Genomic DNA, 22,724 nt, shown 5'->3' on the forward strand with positions numbered 1-22,724 from the left:
CAGGGCCTGTGGCTCGGCCTCCGGACCAGTGCTGTGGGCGTGGACTCTGCCCGTGGGGTCCGTGGCACGGGGAGCCCCGCGAGCACTCCTGCTTCGGGAGCGTGGTTGTGTGCGGTGCTTGCGGCCGGAGCGGCTGCCTGGGGGGTTTGCTCGGTTGTAACTAACGCTGCCCGTGCTTCCCCCGCAGGACATGTACGGCCTGTATGAGCCCCGGTACCGGCCCTACGACAGCGCCGCGTCTGCATACGCCGAGGCCTACCGCTACCCGGAGCCCGAGCGGCCCAGCTCCCGGGCGAGTCACTGCTCGGACCGGCCTGCTGCCAGGTGGGCGCCACTTCCGCCCGGCGGGCTCACTGCGGCCGCCTGTGCCGATGCTCGGCGGCTGGGATGGTGCTGAATCGTGAGGAACTGCACCAGCCTGCTGAGCGTGTGCGTGCCTGCGTCGGTCGACAGGTCGCAGGCTGCGTTTTCCAAGTGACGTTAGACGCACGGCCGCCGGCGGAGGAGGCGGTGCTGTGGCTGAGGGAGGCGCGGCCGCCTCTGCTGAGGGGTGTTCAGGGCCCCCAGGCTGCGGCACCTGTCAGCTGGGCTGGACTCTCCCACCACCGAGGCTCCGGCTTGAGGGCCGGGTTCTTGGCTGGCACTGCACCTTGGCCCGCACGCGGCTCTGCCCTGCCCGTCCACCACGCTGGCCCCTGCGCCGCTGCTCGCCCTGCGGGAGGGGCTTGGAAGTTTCTAACGGCCACGCTCGGCGCCTTCAGCCGTGCCCTGGGAGCTGCAGGCGCTGTCGGTTTTGTGTGCGTTCAGACGAGCAGGGCAGGGGCAGGCGTGCGCTGCAGGGGTGCAGCTCCCTGAGCTCTGCGACAGGGAAGCTCGAGGCTGGCGGACGTGGTGCCCGTGCCTCCTGCCAGGATTTTAGTGGCTCGTCTGATGACAGAGGGCTTTGTCCTTGACCCTTTGGCTATTGAGCTGGCCCTGCGGACGTGGCGTGGCTGCAGCCGGCCTTGTTGTTTGAGGAGGTGAGTGGCCCCGTGAGCCTTCCTCCCAGGAGACTGTAACTGTTTATTAGTGAGGCCGTTCCTGCCTGGGACGTCGGCCGCAGTGTGTCGCTTAGGATACGGGGTTCAGTGACGCCAGCAGCCTGAGAAACTTGTGCAGTGAGGGGGCGGGGCATGCAGGGGAGGCAGAGCGGGGGGCGGGGGAGGCAGAGTGAGGAGCAGGGGCTTGCGGGGCAGGCAGAGCGGGGGGCGGGGGAGGCAGAGTGAGGGAGGCAGGGGCGTGCGGGGGAGAAAGGGCAGGGGTGTTTGGGGGAGACAGCAAGGGGGCAGGGGTGTGCGGGGCAGGGGCGTGCGGGGGAGACACCCAGGGGGCAGGGGCATGCGGGGCAGGCAGAGTGAGGGGGGCAGGGGCGTGTGGGGCAGGCAGAGTGAGGGGGGCAGGGGCATGCGGGGCAGGCAGAGTGAGGGGGGCAGGGGCGTGTGGGGCAGGCAGAGTGAGGGGGGCAGGGGCGTGCGGGGCAGGCAGAGTGAGGGGGGCAGGGGCGTGCGGGGCAGGCAGAGTGAGGGGGGCAGGGGCGTGCGGGGCAGGCAGAGTGAGGGGGGCAGGGGCGTGCGGGGCAGGCAGAGTGAGGGGGGCAGGGGCGTGCGGGGCAGGCAGAGTGAGGGGGGCAGGGGCGTGCGGGGCAGGCAGAGTGAGGGGGGCAGGGGCGTGCGGGGCAGGCAGAGGGGGGCAGGGGCGTGCGGGGCAGGCAGAGTGAGGGGGGCAGGGGTGTGCGGGGCAGGCAGAGGGGGGCAGGGGCGTGCGGGGCAGGCAGAGTGAGGGGGGCAGGGGTGTGTGGGGCAGGCAGAGGGGGGCAGGGGCGTGCGGGGCAGGCAGAGTGAGGGGGGCAGGGGCGTGCGGGGCAGGCAGAGTGAGGGGGGCAGGGGCGTGCGGGGCAGGCAGAGTGAGGGGGGCAGGGGCGTGCGGGGCAGGCAGAGGGGGGCAGGGGCGTGCGGGGCAGGCAGAGTGAGGGGGGCAGGGGCGTGCGGGGCAGGCAGAGTGAGGGGGGCAGGGGCGTGCGGGGCAGGCAGAGTGAGGGGGGCAGGGGCGTGCGGGGCAGGCAGAGTGAGGGGGGCAGGGGCGTGCGGGGCAGGCAGAGTGAGGGGGGCAGGGGTGTGTGGGGCAGGCAGAGTGAGGGGGGCAGGGGCGTGCGGGGCAGGCAGAGGGGGGCAGGGGCGTGCGGGGCAGGCAGAGTGAGGGGGGCAGGGGCGTGCGGGGCAGGCAGAGTGAGGGGGGCAGGGGCGTGCGGGGCAGGCAGAGTGAGGGGGGCAGGGGCGTGCGGGGCAGGCAGAGGGGGGCAGGGGCGTGCGGGGCAGGCAGAGTGAGGGGGGCAGGGGCGTGCGGGGCAGGCAGAGTGAGGGGGGCAGGGGCGTGCGGGGCAGGCAGAGTGAGGGGGGCAGGGGCGTGCGGGGCAGGCAGAGGGGGGCAGGGGCGTGCGGGGCAGGCAGAGTGAGGGGGGCAGGGGCGTGCGGGGCAGGCAGAGTGAGGGGGGCAGGGGCGTGCGGGGCAGGCAGAGTGAGGGGGGCAGGGGTGTGCGGGGCAGGCAGAGAGGGGGCAGGGGCGTGCGGGGCAGGCAGAGTGAGGGGGGCAGGGGCGTGCGGGGCAGGCAGAGTGAGGGGGGCAGGGGCGTGCGGGGCAGGCAGAGTGAGGGGGGCAGGGGCGTGCGGGGCAGGCAGAGGGGGGCAGGGGCGTGCGGGGCAGGCAGAGTGAGGGGGGCAGGGGCGTGCGGGGCAGGCAGAGTGAGGGGGGCAGGGGCGTGCGGGGCAGGCAGAGTGAGGGGGGCAGGGGTGTGCGGGGCAGGCAGAGAGGGGGCAGGGGCGTGCGGGGCAGGCAGAGTGAGGGGGGCAGGGGCGTGCGGGGCAGGCAGAGGGGGGCAGGGGCGTGCGGGGCAGGCAGAGTGAGGGGGGCAGGGGCGTGCGGGGCAGGCAGAGTGAGGGGGGCAGGGGCGTGCGGGGCAGGCAGAGTGAGGGGGGCAGGGGTGTGCGGGGCAGGCAGAGAGGGGGCAGGGGTGTGTGGGGCAGGCAGAGTGAGGGGGGCAGGGGCGTGCGGGGCAGGCAGAGGGGGGCAGGGGCGTGCGGGGCAGGCAGAGTGAGGGGGGCAGGGGCGTGCGGGGCAGGCAGAGTGAGGGGGGCAGGGGCGTGCGGGGCAGGCAGAGTGAGGGGGGCAGGGGTGTGCGGGGCAGGCAGAGAGGGGGCAGGGGCGTGCGGGGCAGGCAGAGTGAGGGGGGCAGGGGTGTGCGGGGCAGGCAGAGAGGGGGCAGGGGCGTGTGGGGCAGGCAGAGTGAGGGGGAGGGGCGTGCGGGGCAGGCGGAGCAGGGCGTCTCCCCCTGCAGTCTTTCTTGGCACCTGCTGGCCTCGCTCCTGGAGCAGGACTGGCGTCAAGGCCAGAGGTGCCTCCGTGCAACCGAAAAGGCCCCCCCACAGAGGCCAGGTCAGGTCGCCGTGGAGTGAGTCCGTCACCCCCGCCCGTCCCCTCCCTGCTGCGTGCGCACACGGAGGGGTGGCGGCAGCGTGCGCCTGTGCCCATGTGAGTGCTCGGGCAGGGGTGAGCCACCATGGTGGGGGCAGCGCGGGACGCCTGCGCTTGGAGCCCAGCTCTCACCATGGAGCCACGGCCATCACAGCTGACCTGCTCGGGGATGGCGCGCTCCTGGCTTTGCCCCGCATCGGGTGATCTCTCTGGAACCCACCGCCCTCAGGTGGACGGGCCTAGGGCCAGGCAGGTGCTGTGACCCTGGCTGGGCAGCAGGGTTTGTCAGGGTGGACGGCTGAGTCCTCTGCACCCCAGCAGCCAGACCGGACGAGTGGCGAGAGAAAAGTCACATCTTAACACCGAATCTTGGGGCCGGTGCTGTGGCGTGGCTGCCGCTTGGGGTGCTGGCGTCCCAGATGGGCACTGGTTTGAGTCCCGGCTGCTCCACTTCCAATCCAGCTCTCTGCTGTGGCCTGGGAAAGCAGCAGAAGGTGGCCCAGGTGCTTGGGCCCCTGCTCCCACGTGGGAGACCCGGATGGAGCTCCTGGCTTCGAATTGGCCCAGCTCTGGTCGTTGGTGGCTACTTGGGGAGTGACCCAGTGGATAGAGGACCTTTCTGTCTCTCCTTCTCTCTGTCTGTAACTCTGCCTCTCAAATAATCTTTAAAAAAAAATCAAATCTTGTATGAAATATGACCATTAGAAAAAAATTTTTTAAAAAATTTTATTTGAAAGGCAGTTGCAGAGGGAGAAAAGGAGGGACAGAAAGAGGTCTTGATCCGCTGGTCCACTTCCCGAATGGCTGCAGCAGCCCGGGCTGGGCCAGGCCGAAGCCAGGAGCTGCATCCGGGCCGGGTGTAGGGTCTGAGCGCTTGGGCCGCCTCCCACTGCTCTCCCGGGTGCACTGACAGGGAGCTGAATCGGAAGTGGAGCAGGTGGGACTCGAACTGGGATGTGGTGCTGCGGGCGGCAGCTTCACCTGCCGGCCCTTAGAAAAGAATTTTAGGTGCTGTTAAGTCCTTGGAAGGACCTTAGAAGCACCTAAAGGCCTTAGGCTCGACCATTGTGCAAAATGCTGCCTTTCTGCGGTGAGTCAGGGCCGTGGCCGGGTCCGGTGGCTGCACGTGGGAGTCTGCAGGAGGCACCAGGGAGCCAGCAGCCCAGCCCTCCCTGCCATGCGTGCGCCTGCGCCTGTGCCGAGAGCCCACACCGCAGAGGATCCTGCGCAGTCTTAAAGCTGCCATTTTAGGGGTGTGGACTTGGCATGGCAGTGCCGGCACCTGTGTCCCGTGGACTTGGCGTGGCAGTGCCGGCACCTGTGTCCCGTGTCCCGTGGACTTGGCGTGGCAGTGCCGGCACCTGTGTCCCGTGTTCCGTGGACTTGGCCTGGGAGTGCTGGCACCTGTGTCCCGTGTCCCGTGGACTTGGCGTGGCAGTGCCGGCACCTGTGTCCCGTGTTCCGTGGACTTGGCCTGGGAGTGCTGGCACCTGTGTCCCGTGGACTTGGCCTGGGAGTGCCGGCACCTGTGTCCCGTGTCCCGTGGACTTGGCGTGGCAGTGCCGGCACCTGTGTCCCGTGTCCCGTGGACTTGGCGTGGCAGTGCCGGCACTTGTGTCCCGTGTTCCGTGGACTTGGCCTGGGAGTGCTGGCACCTGTGTCCCGTGGACTTGGCGTGGCAGTGCCGGCACCTGTGTCCCGTGGACTTGGCGTGGCAGTGCCGGCACCTGTGTCCCGTGTCCCGTGGACTTGGCGTGGCAGTGCCGGCACCTGTGTCCCGTGTCCCGTGTCCCGTGGACTTGGCGTGGCAGTGCCGGCACCTGTGTCCCGTGTTCGCTCCCTGGCTGCCGACTGTGGCTCCCTGCTAATACGTGGGATGAACCAGCAGGAGGAAGCGCGCTTTAGGTTGTTGGGTGTGTGCACAGGTGCACGGGGCCAGCTGGCTTCTGCCGCGCGGTCTCTAGGTAGTTATGGGCTGAGATAAATCTCAGGGAGTGGCCTGGGCGAAGCCCGCGGTCTCCCCCTTGGAGCTGTTTGGATCTGCGAGTGTGTCCCGCCCGAGGCTCCGAGGGTTGGTCTGGGCGGGATGGGTGGCTGCTGCCGGGGCGGTGTGAGCCACAGGCCGTTTGGGTTGAGCGGTGCTTTGTGTCTTTCAGACCAGGGTACCCCGAAGGCTACTTTGATTCCAAGAGCGGGTGGAGCAGCCAGAGTGACTACTATGCAAACTACTACTCGAGCCAGTACGACTACGGGGGTATGTCACAGCGTCGGCCGCCACGTGAGGGTCGCCACGCCTGCTGTGTGCCTTGTCAGAGGCGTCCCGTGTTTTATCCGTGAGCCCAGGTAGTGGACAGTCTTTGCCCAGGTGATGGCTGTGTCGATGTTTTCGTTACGTCCGTGGCTGGTGGTTTTCACGCCACCTTGTCCACGTGTGACAACGTAAATGTAAACTGGTGAGAATCGGCCACAGTGGAGGCTGGCCCTGGGTCGTGGCGGCCACCCCCACGTGCTCAGTGCGTGCTGACGGGTGAGACACGGAGACCGTCCCACGAGGGCGGAGTTCGGGGGCCTCCCAGCCAGCTTCCACGCAGCGTGTGGCGTGGAGGCCTGGCATTCCCCCGGGGGCCCTGACGTGGCCAGCTTCACCGTCTGCCTCCAGGGGGATCCTTTCCCAAACTAAATAGTTGTGCCTTTTAAAAAAAAGTGAATTTTTAAATTTTTACTTACTTGTTTATTTTTAAGATGTATTTATGCATTTGAGAGGTAGAGTTATAAACGGGGCCAGGGGAGGTCTTTTATCTGCTGGTTCACTCCCCAGGTGGCAGGAGCTGGGCTGATCTGAAGCCACGAGCCAGGAGCTCCCTCGGGTCTCCCACGTGCATGCAGGGCCGCACTTGGGCCATAACAGAGGAGCAGCTGGGACACGAACCCCAGTGCCGCAGGCCAAGGCTTGACCTGCTATGCCGCAGTGCCAGCCCTGTGTGCGCCCATTTTGCACCGATTCTGGGCCGGCGTTGGCAGTGTTTAACCATTGCCTAGGCTGCACACCCCTCGCCCGAGTACCTGACATCAAGTCCCTGCTAATCCACTCTGGCAGGCGGCAGGTGCAGCCCGTGTGGTTGGGTCCCTGCCACCCATGGGGGAGACCTCGGAGGGGCTCCTGCCCCGACTCTGCCCTGGCCACTGGGGCGTTCGGGGGGAGGCTCAGCTGTGGGAGCTCTGCCTGTCAAGATAAATGTGTGTGTGTATTACATACATGCCAAAAGCGTCATGTCTAGTGTTTAATGTCAGGGTCCCCTTCTCAAGTCTGAGACGATCCTAGAACCTCCTGGGAGAAGAGACTGCAGTAACATTTGTAGTTACAGAGTAGCGACTCTGAAAAACAACTTAACAGAGACCTCTTAGTCTTTCTCTTTAATCAAAATCACTGTGCGTGGCCAGCGCCGCGGCTCACTAGGCTAATCCTCCACCTTGCGGCGCTGGCACACTGGGTTCTAGTCCTGGTCGGGGCGCCGGATTCCGTCCCGGTTGCCCCTCTTCCAGGCCAGCTCTCTGCTGTGGCCCGGGAGTGCAGTGGAGGATGGCCCAGGTGCTTGGGCCCTGCACCCCATGGGAGACCAGGAGAAGCACCTGGCTCCTGCCATCGGATCAGCGCGGTGCGCCGGCCGCAGCGCGCCAGCCGCAGCGGCCATTGGAGGGTGAACCAACGGCAAAGGAAGACCTTTTTCTCTCTCTCTCTGTCCACTCTGCCTGTCAAAAAAAAAAAAAAAAAAAAAAATCACTGTGCTGAGAGCGCCATGGGCTGACTGTTGTTAAGGGTTACACAGCAAGGTGGGCCCAGGGAGAAAGTGGGATTCCTCAGGGAGCCATGAGGGGTCCCCAGCCCTGGGTGGTGGGGCCTCTCTCTCTCCCTCCGGGTGGTGGAGTCTCTCTCTCTGTCTCCCCCCCACCCCACCCCCCACCCCGGGTGGTGGAGTGTCTCTCTCTCCTCCTGGGTGGTGGAGTCTGTCTGTCTCCCTCCCTCCCTCCCCCCTCCCCCCTCTGGGTGGTGGGGCCTCCCTCTCTCTCCCTGAGGGTGGAGTCTCCCTCTCTCCTTGGGTGGTGGAGTCTCTCTCTCCCTCCCTCTCCCCCCTCCCTCTCCCCCCTCCCTCTCCCCCTCCCTCCTCCTCCCCCCTCCCCCACCCCGTGGTGGAGCTTCCCTGAGGTGCAGGGCAGGGTCTCATTCTCGCACTGACCCGTGGCCTCCTCCCTCACAGACCCGGGTCGCTGGGACCGGTACCACTACAGTTCTAGGCTCAGGGACGCCCGCGCCGGTGACCGGAGGTACTGGCAGGACGCCGAGTGTGACCCCTGCGGGAAGGAGAGCTGTGCTTACGGGGGCAGGTTGGTAGCGGCCGCAGGCCCCCGCCCAGCTGCGCGGTGCCTGTAGGGGTCAGCGGTGTGTGCAGATAGCTGTGGGCAGGGCTGGCCTCAGAAGGAGCTGTCACCGGCTGTGGGCCCCTGTTCCCGCTGGCCCTGTGCCTCCTGCGCTGCGGCGCGTTCTCTAGGGCCCTGGGTCGGGGTTCACGCCTGGGGGTGGGGACCTCGGGATGCAGCCGACCGAGCACCGGCAGGCCCAGGGCGGGGTGGGGGTGGGGAGATGGCGAGCAGGGGGACCCTGCGGCTCCCCACGCTCTGCCCCTGCCCCCCAGGCCCGAGAAGTGTGATGACTACTGGAGGTACGACCCTCGCGTCACCGGGAGCTTTGACGACGACCCCGAGCCCCACAGAGACCCCTACGGGGAGGAGGCGGACAGGCGCAGCGTGCACAGCGAGCACTCGGCCCGGAGCCTGCGCAGTGTGCGCAGCCTGCAGAGCCGCCGCAGCAGCCTGAGCGCGCACTCGCACCAGGTGCGCCCGCGCCCGCGCCCGCGCCCGCGCCCGTACCCGTGACCTCACCCGCGCCCGCGCCCATACCCGCGCCCACGCCCGCGCCCACACCTGTACCCGCGCCCGCGCCCTCACCCGCGCTCACGCCCATACCCGTGACCTCGCCTGCGCCCGCGACCTCGCCCGCGCTCACGCCCATACCCGCGCCCGCGCCCGCGCCCTCACCCGCGCCCATACCCGTGACCTCACCCGCGCCCGTACCCGTGACCTCGCCCATACCCGCACCTGCGCCCGCCCCACGCCCATACCCGCACCTGCGCCCGCCCCGCGCCCGCCCCCACTGCCGGCCTCTGCCCCGCGTTGGGCTCGGCGCGTGCGGAGCTCACGTCACGACGTGACTGCTGTGTTCCCAAGAGTCAGCTATACAGAAGTCACGCTGTCCTCGGCGACGCCTACGAGGCCCCGCCCCCGCCCGGCTCCTTCCACGGGGATTACGGGTATGGCCCCTACGGCGGCGGCGGCAGCAGCTTCCCGGAGTACAGCTGGCCCGCCATGGAGCAAGGTGTGTGCTTGGTGGGGACGAGGGCCGGGTCGGCGTCTGGCCGGCGTCGTGCTGGCCGTGCGGGCAGCGCTCGGGGGGCAGGGCGGCCGGGCGATGGCCGGGCGATGGCCGCTGGGCTCCAGGTCTCGGAGCCCCCGGCCCGGCCGCGCCTGCAGGCTCTTGGGTGCTGCCCTGCCGTGGGTGCAGGGGGCGTCTCCACCCTGCAGAGCCGCGCTCTGTTTTTTTGTTTTGCGGGAGGTGTTGTGCCTGGGCCGGGTGGGCCCTGGAGCCAAGGCGGAGACGGCGGGGGCGGGGCGAGAGGGGCGGGGCGGGGCCAGGCTGCTGTACTGCAAAACTGCGCAGGGTCCTTTCTGGTGTGTTTGTGTAGAGACTTATTCTTTATTTTTGAAAATGTTTATTTGAAAGAGTTACACAGAGAAAGAAGGAGAGGCAGATACAGAGGGAGAGAGAGAGAGAGAGAGAGAGAGAGAGGTAGGTCGGTCTTCCATCCACTGGTTCACTCCCCAACTGGCTGCAATGGCCGGAGCTGCGCCCATCCAAAGCCAGGAGCCAGGAGCTTCTTCAGGTCTCCCACGCGGTGCTGGTTCGAGTCCCGGCTGCCCCACTTCCAATCCAGCTCTCTGCTGTGGCCTGGGAAAGCAATGGAAGATGGCCCAAGTCCTTGGGCCCCTGCATCTGCATGGGAGACCTGGAAGAAACTTTTGGCTCCTGGCTTCGGATCGGTGCAGCTCCGGCCATTGTGGCCATCTGAAGAATGAACCAGCGGATGGAAGACCTCTCTCTCTGTCTCTGTCTCTCTCTGTAACTCTTTCAAATGAATAAATCTTTAAAAAAATAAAAATAAAAAAAAAATATGTGGAGCAGCCGGGACTTGAACTGGTGCCCGTGTGGGATGCCAGCACTGGAAGCAGAGGCTTTACCCACTATGCGTGGTCGCTCGGCCCCGCCTCTGGGTTCCTCGTGGGTTGACAGCTTCCGTCTTTCTCTGACGTGGGCTGCAGTGCTGCTGGTCAGCAGGGTGTGTGACACCTGGAGACTCGGCCTTGAAGGCCGGCTTGTCCGCCGTGCCCTGGCACCCCAGGTGGCTGCTGTCGCTCTGGGCGGGAACAAGCGGCGCCTGTCTCTGTCGGTCCCGATGCAGCTCCATCGCGACCGGGCTCTCCCGAAAAGTTCCCGGTGCCTCACCTCTGCGCCAGGTTCGGTCCCGGCGGTCAGCTCATCAGAGTGATGCCAAACCTGCCCTCGGAGGGGCAGCCGGCACTCGTGGAGATCCACAGCATGGAGGTGAGGCCCGAGCAGGGCGGCCCGCGGCATGGCCGGCCCTGTGCCCTGTCCCCTGTGCCCCTGTCCCCTGTGCCCCTGTCCCCTGTGCCCCTGTCCCTGTGCCCCTGTCCCTGTGCCCCTGTCCCCCGTGCCCTGTCCCCTGTGCCCCGTGCCCTGTCCCCTGTGCCCCGTGCCCCTGTGCCCTGTGCCCTGTCCCCCGTGCCCCTGTCCCCGTACCCTGTCCCCGTGCCCTGTCCCCCGTGCCCCTGTGCCCCGTGCCCTGTGCCCCGTCCCCTGTGCCCTGTGCCCCGTGCCCCTGTCCCCCATGCCCCTGTCCCCTGTGCCCTGTACCCTGTCCCCCGTGCCCCTGTGACCTGTGCCCCTGTCCCCCATGCCCCTGTCCCCTGTGCCCTGTACCCTGTCCCCCGTGCCCCTGTGACCTGTGCCCCTGTCCCCCGTGCCCTGTGCCCCTGTCCCCTGTGCCCCGTCCCCCGTGCCCCTGTCCCCCGTGCCCCGTGCCCTGTGCCCCGTGCCCTGTCCCCCATGCCCCGTGCCCTGTCCCCCGTGCCCCTGTCCCCCGTGCCCCTGTGCCATGCCCCGTCCCCCGTGCCCCTGTCCCCTGTGCCCCGTGCCCTATGACCCGTGCCCCTGTCCCCCATGCCCCTGTCCCCCATGCCCCGTGCCCTGTCCCATGCCTGTCCCGTGCCCTGTCCCCTGTCCCCGTCCCGTGCCTCCTCGAGTCGTCCTCTCTGATGTGCAGTGTGGGGCTCTCCGGTTCTTCTTCCTTTTGGTTGTGGTTTTTTCCTCCCAGAAATCAAGGTTTTAAGCATGTGTTTTGGGTTCAGATTGGTTTTTTTTCTTTTTTCTTTTTCTTTCTTTCTTTTTTTTTTTTTTTTTTGACAGGCAGAGTGGACAGTGAGAGAGAGAGACAGAGAGAAAGGTCTTCCCTTGCCGTTGGTTCACCCTCCAATGGCCGCCGCGGCTGGCACGCTGTGGCCGGCGCATCGCGCTGATCCGAAGCCAGGAGCCAGGTGCTTCTCCTGGTCTCCCATGGGGTGCAGGGCCCAAGGACTTGGGCCATCCTCCACTGCACTCCCTGGCCACAGCAGAGAGCTGGCCTGGAAGAGGGGCAACCGGGACAGAATCCGGCGCCCCAACCGGGACTAGAACCCGGGGTGCCAGTGCCGCAGGCGGAGGATTAGCCTAGTGAGCCGCGGCGCCAGCCCAGATTTGGTTTTAATGTAGATTTATTCACCTGAAGGAGGACGAGTGAGCTTTCCACCACGAGTTCGTCCCCCGGTGCCTGCACACAGGCCGGCCGCTGCCAGGCGCTCCATCGGGAACTCGGGGCTGAGTGTGGGAGCACGGAGCCCGGGACACTGGCCGGCGTGGCCTGGCCGGCGTTTGCAGGGAGCTGCGTGGGAGCGCGAGCAGCTGAGGGGGCAGGCACTTGGCTGTGGGCGCTGAGCCCGCCCCGCGTGCCCGTGGGTGACTCTCTCCTCTTTACTGTGTTTTTTGCTAAGGTGTTTCACTGTTGTGCTTTCTACTTTAATAGATTTATTTATGTGGAAGGCAAAGCGATAGAGGAGACACAGCTGTTGCATGTGCTGGTTCCTCCCCAAATGGTCACAACAGCCAGGGCTGGGCCAGGCCCGGGCCAGGGGCCAGCAGCTCCGGGCCTGATCTCCCACGTGGGTGACAGGTACCATCTGCTGCCGCCTTCCCAGGCACATAAGCAGGAAGCTGGAGCCGAAGTGGAGCAGCCGGGACGCACCCCGAGCCCCAGGTGGTGGCTTAACCCGCTGCACCACAGCTCGGCCCTCATCTTCTGTAGCTGTTTGAGAGGCAAAGAGACCGAGGTCTGGCTGCTGGCTCACTCCCTGCACGCCCACAATGGCCGGGGCTGGGCCAGGGCCGGGCCGGGAGCCAGGAGCCCCAGCCCGGTCTCCCGTGTGGGTGGCAGAAACCCAGGTAGTTGAGCGGTCAGCTGTTCCCTCCCAGGGTGGAATCGAGGGTGGAGCCAGGACCACCAGGCCCCCGCCAGTGGCCTGGTTGCTGGGCCACAGCAGTGGGCAGGCCCCGCCGTCTGCGGCAGGAGCACAGGGTGTTCTGCAGCCCCGGGGCCTCTCCGGCACGTGTGCTGTGCAGAGAAATGCATGTCCCTGCTCCGAGTAAAGTTTGAAAAAGTGTAGCACAGACCTGGCCGTGCTGTGTGCACCGGCGACGGGGCCAGCGTCTCTAACTCGCCTGGCTCGCCGTGCCGCGGGGCCTGCGCCTGGCTCTCCGGGGCCGCCGTGCCACGAGCTGTCCCCGAGCTGTCCCGGCCTTCTCGTTGCAGACGCTGCTGCAGCACACGCCGGAGCAGGAGGAGCTGCGCGCGTTCCCGGGGCCTCTCGGCAAGTATGTCCCCGTGGAAGCAGCTCCGGCCGCGTGGGCAGCGGCAGGCGCTGTCGGCCCCGCCGGCGGCCGGCGCTGGTCACTGAGTGTGTGTTCTCTTTCCAGAGATGACACCCATAAAGTGGATGTTATTAATTTTGCACAGAACAAAGCTGCACAGTGTTTGCAGAGTGAGAATTTAGTTGACAAAGAGTCTGCAAGTCTCCTGTGGGATTTCGTTATCCTGTTGTGCAGGCAGAACGGGGTAGGTCGCCCTGTGCCTCAGGACGTCCCCCTGTGTGGTCAGTCTCCGCGGGAGCCAGGCTGGGGAGGGGCGGCACAGGCTGAGTGCAGAGTGGGGGAGGGCAGGGCCTGGCAGGCAGTCCCGGCGGCCGACTGGAGGCCCAAGGCTGGCTTTGCTCCCCGCTGAGGGGTCGCGGGCCTGGGGAGGACCCCAGCTGTCACGTGGCGGGCAGCAGTGAGGGGTCACCTCTCAAACAGGAAGCAGAGGTGCTGGGTGGGGCCGCTGTGGGCTCGCGAGCATGGCCCTGCCGGAGGGACCTCAGATTGCCCCAAGACAGTGCCCCCAGCCACCGCCTCGGGACGCTGCGGCTCCCAGCACTGCCGCTGTGGCCTCTGGGATGTGTGATCACGTCCAGGCGCACCAAGGGCCTTGTGCTTAACAGGTGCCCAGGAGACCAGCTGAGGGCCCTCACCGGCCCGGTGTGCGGGTGTCCCCCTGGCACACACACAGGCGTTACACACCACACCCCGCCGGGCGTCCCACATGCACACTCACGGGCATCACACACACACACACGCACACACCCCGCCGGGCGTCCTCCCGCTGTAGGCTGTGCCTGCCTTCTGTCCCCGGCCCCTTTCAGACCGTGGTCACGCACACAGGTGTCTCCCACATGGGTGTCACACGCACGCTCTCACGCACACACGCAGGCTGTGCCTTCCTTCTGTCCCCGGCCCCTTTCAGACCGTGGTGGGAACAGACCTCGCAGAGCTTCTGTTACGAGACCACAGGACCGTGTGGCTGCCCGGGAAGTCGCCCAGCGAGGCCAACCTCATCGACTTCACCAACGAGGTGGTGGAGCAGGTGGAGGAGGAGCCCGGGGAGGCGCAGCTCTCGTTCCTCACTGACAGCCAGACGGCAGCCGCCGGCACGCTCGAGAAGGAGACGGAGCGGTTCAGGGAGCTGCTGCTCTACGGCCGTAAGAAGGTGAGCCGGTGCCGGGCGCGGAGCCCCTGGCGCTGCCGGTGCCCCCGCTGGGCTCCAGGCGCGGGGCGGGCGCAGCACCTGCCGCAGGGACGCGCCAGGCTCCGCGTGCCGGGATTCGGCAGCTGTTGGCCGTGCCGGGCTCGGTCGCAGGCCGTGTTCTCGCTGCGTGCTGTTTGTCACCTTTTGTTGAAAGTCAGACGGTTCCCAACCTCTGGTTCATGTCGCAGACGTGAGCAAAGCTGAGGCCAGGAGCCTGCAGCTCCCTCCAGGCCTCCCACGTGGGGGCCGGGCCCAGGCGCTTGTGCGCCAGCGGGAAGCTGGAGCTGGGAGGGGGGTGGTGCCGGTGTCCCGAGTGGCCCGTTACCTGCCGCGCCCCCGCACCGCGGCTTGGGGATAGAAACACACGGAAGGCAGCCTGTGCCCGCAGAACGGCTGTGGCCGAGTCTGTCAGTGCCCCTCCCTGCCCTCGTGCTGTGGCCGAGTCTGTCAGTGCCCCTCCCTGTCTGCTCCGTGTTCCTCGCTCACCATCACGGACGTCCTTGCAGGATGCTTTAGAATCTGCGATGAAAAACGGTTTATGGGGGCACGCGCTGCTACTCGCGAGCAAGATGGACAGCCGGACACACGCCCGTGTCATGACCAGGTGAGCAGTCCCGTGCACACCTGGTCATGCCGCCGTCGCCGCTGCTGGCTGTGGAACCCGGTTCATGGGCCTCTTCCGTGGGCTGTCCTGAGGGCTTTGAAGTTCCCAGTCACGGTGTCGTCAGTACTTTCTAGAGGCTGCGGGGACCCCAGAGTCGCCCTCTTCTGTGGGGCGGGGTAAAGACTGACGCATGCATCGAAGGCAGAGAGCTTCCATCTGCGGGTCACTCCCTCAACGCCCACAGCAGCTGGGGCTGGAGCCAGGAGCTCCATGTGGGTCTCCCACGGGTGCAGGGACCCAGTGGGGGCCGTCTACCGCCCCTCGGGCATGTCAGCAGGGAGCAGACGCGAGGCAGAGTGGCCAGGACTCAAAACCAGTCCAGTATGGGAGCGGCGTCCACGCAGCCGCACCCATGGCGCCTGGCGCCCGCCCGGCTGTGCACCTGCCCCCTCCAGCGTCACTGTCCCCAGTGAGGCCCGGAGAGCAGACTTGTCCGTCACTGAGCCGGGCTGAGCCCTTCCGCCTCCGCGTCTCCCCAGGTTCGCCAACAGCCTTCCCATCAACGACCCCCTGCAGACGGCCTACCAGCTCCTGTCCGGACGCATGCCCGCCGTGTCCACGGTGAGCGGCTCTGCGGCCTCCCGCGGTGTCCCTGCTCGCTGACCAGCCCCGAGCGAGCTGGAGACGACGCCCTCCCGAGGGTGACTCGCTGGGCCTGTGTCTTGCAGTGCTGCGGAGATGAGAAGTGGGGAGACTGGAGGCCGCACCTTGCTATGGTCTTGTCCAACTTGAACAACAACACGGACGTCGAGGCCAGGACGATGGTGACGATGGGGGACACGCTAGGTGGGCCGCGGGTGACGGGGGTGCGAGCGGTGCCCGCGAGGCTTGCTGGCCCGCCTGGCCGGTCTCCTGGTGGCCTCCGGGGCGGCCGGGAGTGCTCCTGGCGCCAGGACCTGGCCGCTCTGCTGTCTCCACAGCCTCCAAGGGCCTGCTGGACGCCGCGCACTTCTGCTACCTCATGGCCCAGGTGGGCTTTGGGGTTTACACGAAGAAAACCACGAAACTGGTCCTGATTGGGTCAAACCACAGGTGAGCAGGCGCCGGGCGGCTGTGGCGGCGCCCGCCTCCCCTCAGCGCACTGGGACCGGCCGCCCCGCGGCCCCGCACGCCACGGCCCTGCCTGCGCCCCACTCCTACAAGAGTCCACTTCCTCAACAGTTGGCCATTTCTGAAGTTTGCCACCAATGAAGCCATCCAGAGGACCGAAGCCTACGAGTACGCGCGGTCCCTGGGCGCTCAGCCCTGCGCCCTGCCCGGCTTCCAGGTGAGCGCCCTGACTGTGGGCCTGACTGGGGGGCGTCCGGGTTTGTGAGCTCAGAACGCTCCCGGGGCGGGGTCTACCCGCCGTGCTCGGCAGGCCGTGTTGGCGGGCGCCCTGGCCCGCGGGGGAGGCCTCAGGAGCTTGTGCAGCAGCTGCTCATGCGGTCAGGTGTCCTCGGGCCCAGTGTCTGAAGCCCACCCACCGCGAGTCGGCCCCACGGTCTGTGGCTGTCCGTGGCGTGGGCAGGGCAGTGGTCGGTGCCGCGCTGGGCAGTGGTGCTGGTGTTGAAAGGAGCTGGCACTGAGGCAGTAACAGGTGACGCCGCCATCACACGTGGGCGCTGGTTCGTGTCCCGGCTGCTCCGCTGCCCACCCAGGTCCCTGCTCATGCGCTCAAGAGAGCAGTGGAGGACGGCCAGGTGCCTGGGCCGCCACCCTCGTGGGAGCCTGGAGAAGCTCCTGGCTTTGGCCTGGCTCGGCCCTGGCCATTGTGGCCATCTGGGGAGTGAACAGTGGCGGAATCAATCAATCTCCCCCCTCCCCCTCCCCCTCCCCCTCCCTCCCCCTCCCCCCTCTCCCTCCCCGCTCTCCCCCTCCCCCTCCCCTCGTGTTCCGACGCTCAGACACATTTTCAATACAGAAGTGTGACGGGGAGCAGAGCCTCTCCTAGAAGCCGGGTTCTTTGCTCTGGTCTGTTTTTCGAGATGGACAAGGCGAGTCAGAGACTGTGCACTTGCTGGCTCACTCCCTAAATACCTGTGGAGCCAGGACTGGGCGGGTCTGAAGCCAGGAGCCAGGAGCTGCGTCTGGGTCTCCCCCGTGGTCGTGGCCGGCGGGGGCTGCTCTGGCAGGGAAGTGAGCGTTGCGGGCCCGGCGCCTGCTCCTCCTCCTCCTCCCGTCTCCCGCCTCTGGAAGGAAGGACTGGCCTGTGACCGGCGGCTGAGGGGGCAGGTGACGGGAATGAACGAGGCTCCCAGAGTAATTCGTGGCTTACGGGGCCATGCGAGGGAAGGCGGGGTCAGCCACAGGCAGCCCGGTTTTGCTTGTGTGTTGCAGGTGTTCAAGTTCATCTACTCGTGCCGCCTGGCTGAGCTGGGGCTGGCCACGCAGGCCTTCCACTACTGCGAGGTGATCGCCAAGAGCATCCTGGCGCAGCCGCACCAGTACTCGCCGGTGCTGGTCAGCCAGCTGGCTCAGGTGTGTGCCTCCTCCTGGGCCCTGAGCCGCGGGGCGTCTGGGGTCTCGAGATTCTTGGCCTTGGGGGCCTGGCCGCACCACGGTGAGTGCACGCCCCAGCTCCTGGACCGCACAAGCCTTGCGTGCCCTCAGGCCAGCATCCGGTGTCGTGTGCGGTGCCTCGTCCACACAGCGCCGCGGCAGCTCCACGGTACAAAGGCCCCCAGTCAGAGGGGGAGGGGGCTCTGACCTTGAAGCAGGCCAGGCTGGTGGCAGAGCCCTTCGGCCTGTGGAGCTGGTTCCGGCTGCAGCATTGCGAGCGTCCGGGCGTCCGTGTTACCTGCCCCGTGGGGTGTCAGACAGCTGGGAGCCACGGCGGGGCCCAGGGACAGGCAGAGTACCTGGCCGGTGCCGCGCGTGGCTGTGCCAGGGCTTCCCCCGCTGGCTCCGTTCTTGAGAATCGGCACGTCGAACACTGTTGAAGTTCGGTTTCTTTGGGACTTTTCGACTCCCACAGCGGTGTAGACAACAGCAGTGTAGACAGGGAGGAGCCTGAGCAGTTCTAACTCGAGACCGAGGCGCCGTGTCCGCCGTCTACACTGTCCGCTGGGCGTCCGCGAGGTCCCGGGGCGGCGCGGTGACGGCTGTTGGTCTCTGTCGTTGGCGTCCAGGTGGCCTCTCGGCTGCGGCTGTTTGACCCTCAGCTGAAGGAGAAGCCGGAGGAGGAGGCCTTGGTGGAGCCCGAGTGGCTGGCTCGGCTGCGGCGGCTGGAGGAGCAGATGAAGGTGGGCGCGTGCTGCGGGCCCTTCCCGGGAGACGGGCGCCTGCCGTGGAGACGGCTGACTGTGCGTCTGTCCTCCCTCAGGAGGGCACCTTGCCGTGGAGCGGGGACAGGGCGGGCCCCCAGCGCTGTCCCAGCACCCCGGCCTCCGAGGCGGAGCCGTCCGAGAGCCCAGCGCTCAGCCAGCCGGCGGGGCTGGGGACCGACAACCCCTTGCTGGCTCCGCCGCCAGTGCCGGGCTCTGAGCACTCAGGCCAGGGTGTGCGGCTGCTGCCTTCAGGTAGGCCCTGGGCCCCAGAAGTCGCGAGGCACCCCTCTCGCCCCCTCCCTTTCCCCAGCTTCCCCGCGACGCCGAGTCCTGGCTTCCCTGCTGCCCGGCAGGGGCCGCCCCCCCCCCACACACACACCAGGGCTCCCGCCCCGCCCCCCCCACGGGCTCCTCCTCCCGGGGGCCCACGCAGCCTCAGGAGCAGGGAACCAGCTCTGCCCACTGCACCTGCACCTCTGCCGTCCCTGCCCTGCCTGGAGGACAAGGCAGGTGTGCTCCCAGCAGCCCGCGGGGCTCAGGCCGGCCCGAGGCCTCCCCCACGGCCTGCACTGCACTGCGCTGGGGTGCCCTCCGCCCAGGCCGGGCCCTGCCCCTGCCCTCCTGTCTCCTGTCCAGCAGTCTCATGTGAAGACGCCACGGCCACTGCCTCCCCTCCGTCCTTGTTTTCTTCCTCGCCCCCCGCCCCCTGCGAGCCCCACCCCCGTGCCCAGCATGGTGCTGGCAGGTGCAGGTGTCCCTGGGTGCCTGTGAGTCGGGAGGGCAGGGGGTGGGCACGAGGAAGGAAGGGCGGGCTGGTGTGTGTCGACGGACGGGCGAGGGGACGCGTGGCCCGTGTGGCTGCCGGACCTGGTGCGTACCCCAGGGCTCTGCCTGGCGGCCACTCGTAAGCTACCCTTAGGCCGTGGGCTGGAGGTAGCACAGGCGTCGGTCCTGCCCCTGCTGCTGCGTGGGCCGCAGGTGGCCCCGGCGTCTTCCGCACTCGCCGGAAGCAGTGACTCGTGGCGGGAGTGCTCAGTGTGCCCGGTTGGCTCCGGCGGCTCCGCCAGCTGACCGCACCACGCTGGCCTCGGAGACCCAAGACTTCCTCTTTGCACCGTTGCCTGCAGCTCCACAGATGCGCGCTGAGGGCCAGCTGGCCGCCCCTGCCAGTGTGCTGCCAGCCCCAGGCCCCCTGGAGCCAGGCCCCAGCTACGGCCCCCCAGGCCCTGCACTCGGCTTCCCCGAGCCCCCCAGGCCCGATCCCGCAGCCCTGTACCTGGGGCCTGGCGTGTCTTCAGGCATGCAGTCCCTGCAAGACCGCGCGCGCCTGCCACAGGAGCCCCAGAGCCAGGACCCAGGTGGGTGCCAGGGTGCTGTCCAGGGGCAGGGAGGTGATTTCCGCGCAGCGTGGGGGGGTCCGCCTTAGGTTCTGTGCGGCGGGGGCAGTGGGGGCCCGGGGAGCCGGCGGGCCGAGCTGCGCCCCGCAGGCCCCGCCCGCCGTGTGCTTCCGCGGCGCTCACGGCCGCGCCCTCTGTCCCCAGGGATTCTGCCTGCGAGAAGCTCGCTCACGGGGCCCCGCGAGGACTTCGGGGCAGAGTTTGTGAGTCTGGGCCTTTTTGCTTTAAACGCTTTGTTTTCCTTAAAGCGCGGTGGGCGGCTGCGCGCTGGTGAGGACGAGAGAGGCTCCTGAAGTTAACCCCGCCGAGGGCGCTCGCGGGGGCAGGCTCGGCCGCGGCAGACTGAGGCAGGGGCGCCGTCCGCTGCGCCTCTGCAGGCTGTGGGCACCCTGTGGCCGCGTCCCTCCGTCCTGGTCACTGAGCGCTGTGTCCCTGGACAAGCAAGTGGGACGGCTCCCCTGGGTGGAGCGTGTCCTAACCCAGCAATATTTACTTGAAAGTCACACGGGGGAGGAGAGGCCCAGGGGTCCAGCGATAAGTGATTGTGCCTGCCTGCTGCCCTGCCCCGCTCCGGGCGGCCCCGTGCCCACGCGTGTCGCATGGCAGAACTCCGTGCCAGCCCCGCAGCCGGGGTCCTCACACTCCCAGAGCCTGGCGCCCTCTGTTCCTGGCGCGCAGCCGCGGAGGGCCCACTCCCGTTTGTCCAGCAGGGCAGCCTGAGGACGGCGCCGGACTCCGAGGCGCCCGGGGGCTGGGACCGCGCCGACGCGGCCTCGGCACAGCCGCCTCCGCCTGCGACCCCCGCTCCCGAGACCAAGAGGCCCGCGCTCGCCGTGACCAAGCAGGGCAAGGAGGAGAAGAAGGTGAGGCCGCCCACGCCCTGCCCGCCCCGCCCCCGCTGTGCCCCCCCCCCGCCGTGCCCCCCGCCCGTGCACCCTGCCCGCCCCGCCCCACCCGCTCGCCCCGCCCCTGCTGTGCCAGGCTGCTGGGTGGAGAGGAGACGTCCCTCTGGCTGGAGAGGCTCTGTGTGCAGGGACAGCCCCTAGTCAGGGTGAGGACACTGCTGGGCGCCCAGGGGCTCCCCCGCGGTGGCCGTGGTCAGACCTCCGCGAGCATGTGCGAGAGAGGCTCCGGCCGCCCCCTCCCTGCCTGGCACCGCTCTGCCATTGCCCGCTCAGGCCCGGGGCAGCCGCACGGTGGCGGGGCCGCGCCCGTGGGTGCCTCCCTTCTCCAGGGGTCGTCACAGCCTTCTTCCCCAAGAACTGCGTCTTTAATACAAGCTGTGTGACTGCCGAGGCGCGGGCCGCGGCCCCCCACTGGCGCTGAGCGCGTGTGCCTGCAGCCGCGGGGCCGTGGCCGTGGCCGTGCGGCCTGGGAGAGCAGACGCGCTCCTCACGCCTCCCCGCTCCCGCTCCGGGTGGGGCCGTGCAGGGGGCTGGGGCCAGAGCCGGCCGCCGTCCTGCCCTGGATGTGTGTGCTGACCGTTTGATTGTCTTTGTGGCTAAGACACGCAGGCTGGCGTGCGCCGCCCCCCTGCCCGCCCCGCGCTCCCTGCGCCCGGCGGCCCCGCGGCCCCCGCCCTGCGGCTCTGCGGAGCCTGCGGGACTGGAGCGGGCCGGGCTCAGGTGCCTCCCTGCTCTCCGCAGAGCGAGTCCTGGTTCTCGCGCTGGCTGTCGGGGAAGAGGCGGGTGGAGGCTTACCTGCCAGACGACAAGAACAAGTCGGTGAGCGCCGGGGCCCTGCTGGGCTCGCGGGGGACGCCCTGGCGCCCACCTGGGCTCGGGTTGCGGCGCCGCTCAGCTTCCGGCCGCCGATGTTTCTCTACCTTTGAAAACCTTGGCAGATTGTTTGGGATGAGAAGAAAAACCAGTGGGTGAATCTGAACGAGCCGGAGGAGGAGGTAAACGGTCCTGGCCCGCACTGCCCGCGGGGGACGCTGGGCGCGCGCCGCGCCGGTCTGAGCTGCTCTTCCCTCCGCAGAGGAAGGCGCCGCCCCCGCCCCCCACGGCCTTCCCCCGGGCTCCGCAGGCGGCTCCCCCCGGCGCCGCGGGGCCGCCCGCAGCCCCCGTCAACGTCTTCTCGAGAAAAGCAGGTGACACACGCCGGAAGCGGCGCTGCGGGGCGGCGCGTGCGGGGGCGGCGCGGGCTCGGGCCCACGCGCCCTGCGGACACCCAGCTTCGGGGTGGGCGCCCCAGCTGGAGGGGCGCTTGGCCTCGCGTCCCGGACTCCCAGCCCTGGGTCCCCGTGTGCGGACAGCAGTGGGGAGCGGCCGCGTGGGCGGCGCCCTGAGCTCCGCCTCCCTCTCCAGCGGGGCCCCGAGCGCGCTACGTGGACGTCCTGAACCCCGGCGGGGCCGCGCGCACCGAGCCGCCCCTCGCGCCTGCCGATTTCTTCGCGCCGCTGGCGCCGCTGCCCATCCCGGCTAACCTGTTCGTGCCGAACCCAGGTAGGCGGGGCCGCGGCTCTGCGGGAGCCCCTGACCTTGGCCCTCGAGCCTGGGCGAAGCCCCTTCAACGAAGGTCCTGAGGTGTGTGTGCCTGTCGCCCCCAGACACCGAGGAGCCGCAGCCGCTGGACGGGGCCGGCAGGGAGGGGCAGGCGCCCGCCGGAGCCCCGGGCAGTGCCGAGCCTGCTCCGGCTGCCCAGGTGAGTGGGATTCCTGCCCGCGCCGCGCCGGTGTGCGCACACCCGGCCCGGCACTGTCGAGAGCTGTCCTGCGCGCAGGGCCGCAGCTCTTCCTGGTGGGACACTGGGGGCCCCGGGCACTCGGCGCCGCGTTGGACCGCGGTGAAAACAAGCACTCGCTGTGGGAAACTCGGGACCGGTCAGGCAGCCGCAGCCCGGGCGCCCCGCGGTGAAGCGGGGCAGCACTGGGACTGGCTCCGGGGGGCGTGGCCTGCAGTGGACGCGTAAGTCCCCGTGTTCTTGGCAGGTGCCGAGCGCTGCGCTGTCGCCCCCCGGGTCCGAGCTGCCCCTTGGCCGCGCCGACGGCTCCCAGGGAGGCGAGGTAAGGGCGCTGCTCACCGCGTGCTCCCGGGCCCTGGCTTAGCGAGCTCCGTGGGCCGGCAGGCGGGCCGCGTAGGGACAGACGCATCTGAAGGTGACGCGGCCGGGAAGGGCCGGGCGCCGCCGTCCCAGGGCGCGCCTGCCCCTGGCCTCTGCGCGCGGCCTCACGGGCTGTGCCGGCGCTGTGTGGTGGGGCTGACCTGCCCCGTCTGTCTTGCTGTCTTGTAGCTTTCGCGCTGTAGTTCCCTGAGCTCGCTCTCGCGTGAAGTAAGCCAGCACTTTCCTCAGGTACCCGTGGCTGGCGGTGCCCACGCGCCACGCGCCACCGTGCTTCCCGTGAGAGCCCCTGTGCTGCCAGCCTCACTGCCCTCCCGCGGGGACCCCGCCCGCCCGGCTCTCGCCCACCGTGGCTGAGGGACCCGGCAGGGGGCTGGTGCTGTCCCCGAGGGGCGTCTCCCAGGGGAGTGCCCTGGGCCAGGACGCCGGCCGGCGCGGGAGGGCCGCTCTGCCCACCAGGCCTGAGCATGGCCCCGCGGGGCTCCTGGGCGAGCGCGGTCACGGT

The 22,724-nt window shown here is 68.6% G+C and overlaps 1 protein-coding gene across 8 annotated transcripts in view; it reads left to right on the forward strand.

Moving 5' to 3' along the window:
* The window catches only part of SEC16A (SEC16 homolog A, endoplasmic reticulum export factor), a 33,899-nt gene that overhangs the window by 9,273 nt on the left and 1,902 nt on the right, over positions 1–22,724 (forward strand). For 3 of the 8 annotated variants that reach the window (XM_089322466.1, XM_070058934.2, XM_070058929.2), the window contains exons 3-29: positions 188–324; positions 5,664–5,761; positions 7,764–7,890; positions 8,199–8,397; positions 8,791–8,938; positions 10,080–10,222; positions 12,540–12,601; positions 12,704–12,842; positions 13,566–13,808; positions 14,354–14,451; positions 14,991–15,072; positions 15,180–15,297; positions 15,432–15,543; positions 15,673–15,778; positions 16,831–16,971; positions 17,622–17,735; positions 17,816–18,011; positions 18,887–19,117; positions 19,301–19,359; positions 19,864–20,019; positions 20,803–20,880; positions 21,000–21,056; positions 21,137–21,248; positions 21,466–21,603; positions 21,708–21,802; positions 22,089–22,163; positions 22,391–22,450. In XM_089322466.1, coding sequence (XP_089178592.1) covers positions 188–324; positions 5,664–5,761; positions 7,764–7,890; positions 8,199–8,397; positions 8,791–8,938; positions 10,080–10,222; positions 12,540–12,601; positions 12,704–12,842; positions 13,566–13,808; positions 14,354–14,451; positions 14,991–15,072; positions 15,180–15,297; positions 15,432–15,543; positions 15,673–15,778; positions 16,831–16,971; positions 17,622–17,735; positions 17,816–18,011; positions 18,887–19,117; positions 19,301–19,359; positions 19,864–20,019; positions 20,803–20,880; positions 21,000–21,056; positions 21,137–21,248; positions 21,466–21,603; positions 21,708–21,802; positions 22,089–22,163; positions 22,391–22,450 — 3,324 coding nt within the window. Of the gene's footprint in view, positions 1–187; positions 325–5,663; positions 5,762–7,763; positions 7,891–8,198; positions 8,398–8,790; positions 8,939–10,079; positions 10,223–12,539; positions 12,602–12,703; positions 12,843–13,565; positions 13,809–14,353; positions 14,452–14,990; positions 15,073–15,179; positions 15,298–15,431; positions 15,544–15,672; positions 15,779–16,830; positions 16,972–17,621; positions 17,736–17,815; positions 18,012–18,886; positions 19,118–19,300; positions 19,360–19,863; positions 20,020–20,802; positions 20,881–20,999; positions 21,057–21,136; positions 21,249–21,465; positions 21,604–21,707; positions 21,803–22,088; positions 22,164–22,390; positions 22,451–22,724 lie in introns of those variants that run through there. The other 5 variants (XM_070058942.2, XM_070058960.2, XM_070058951.2 and 2 more) reach the window with 5 other exon arrangements.

The sequence above is a fragment of the Oryctolagus cuniculus genome, chromosome 1 (genome assembly GCF_051225735.1).
Source record: "Oryctolagus cuniculus isolate XC-2025 breed Fujian yellow rabbit chromosome 1, ASM5122573v1, whole genome shotgun sequence".
NCBI classification, from domain to species: domain Eukaryota; kingdom Metazoa; phylum Chordata; class Mammalia; order Lagomorpha; family Leporidae; genus Oryctolagus; species Oryctolagus cuniculus.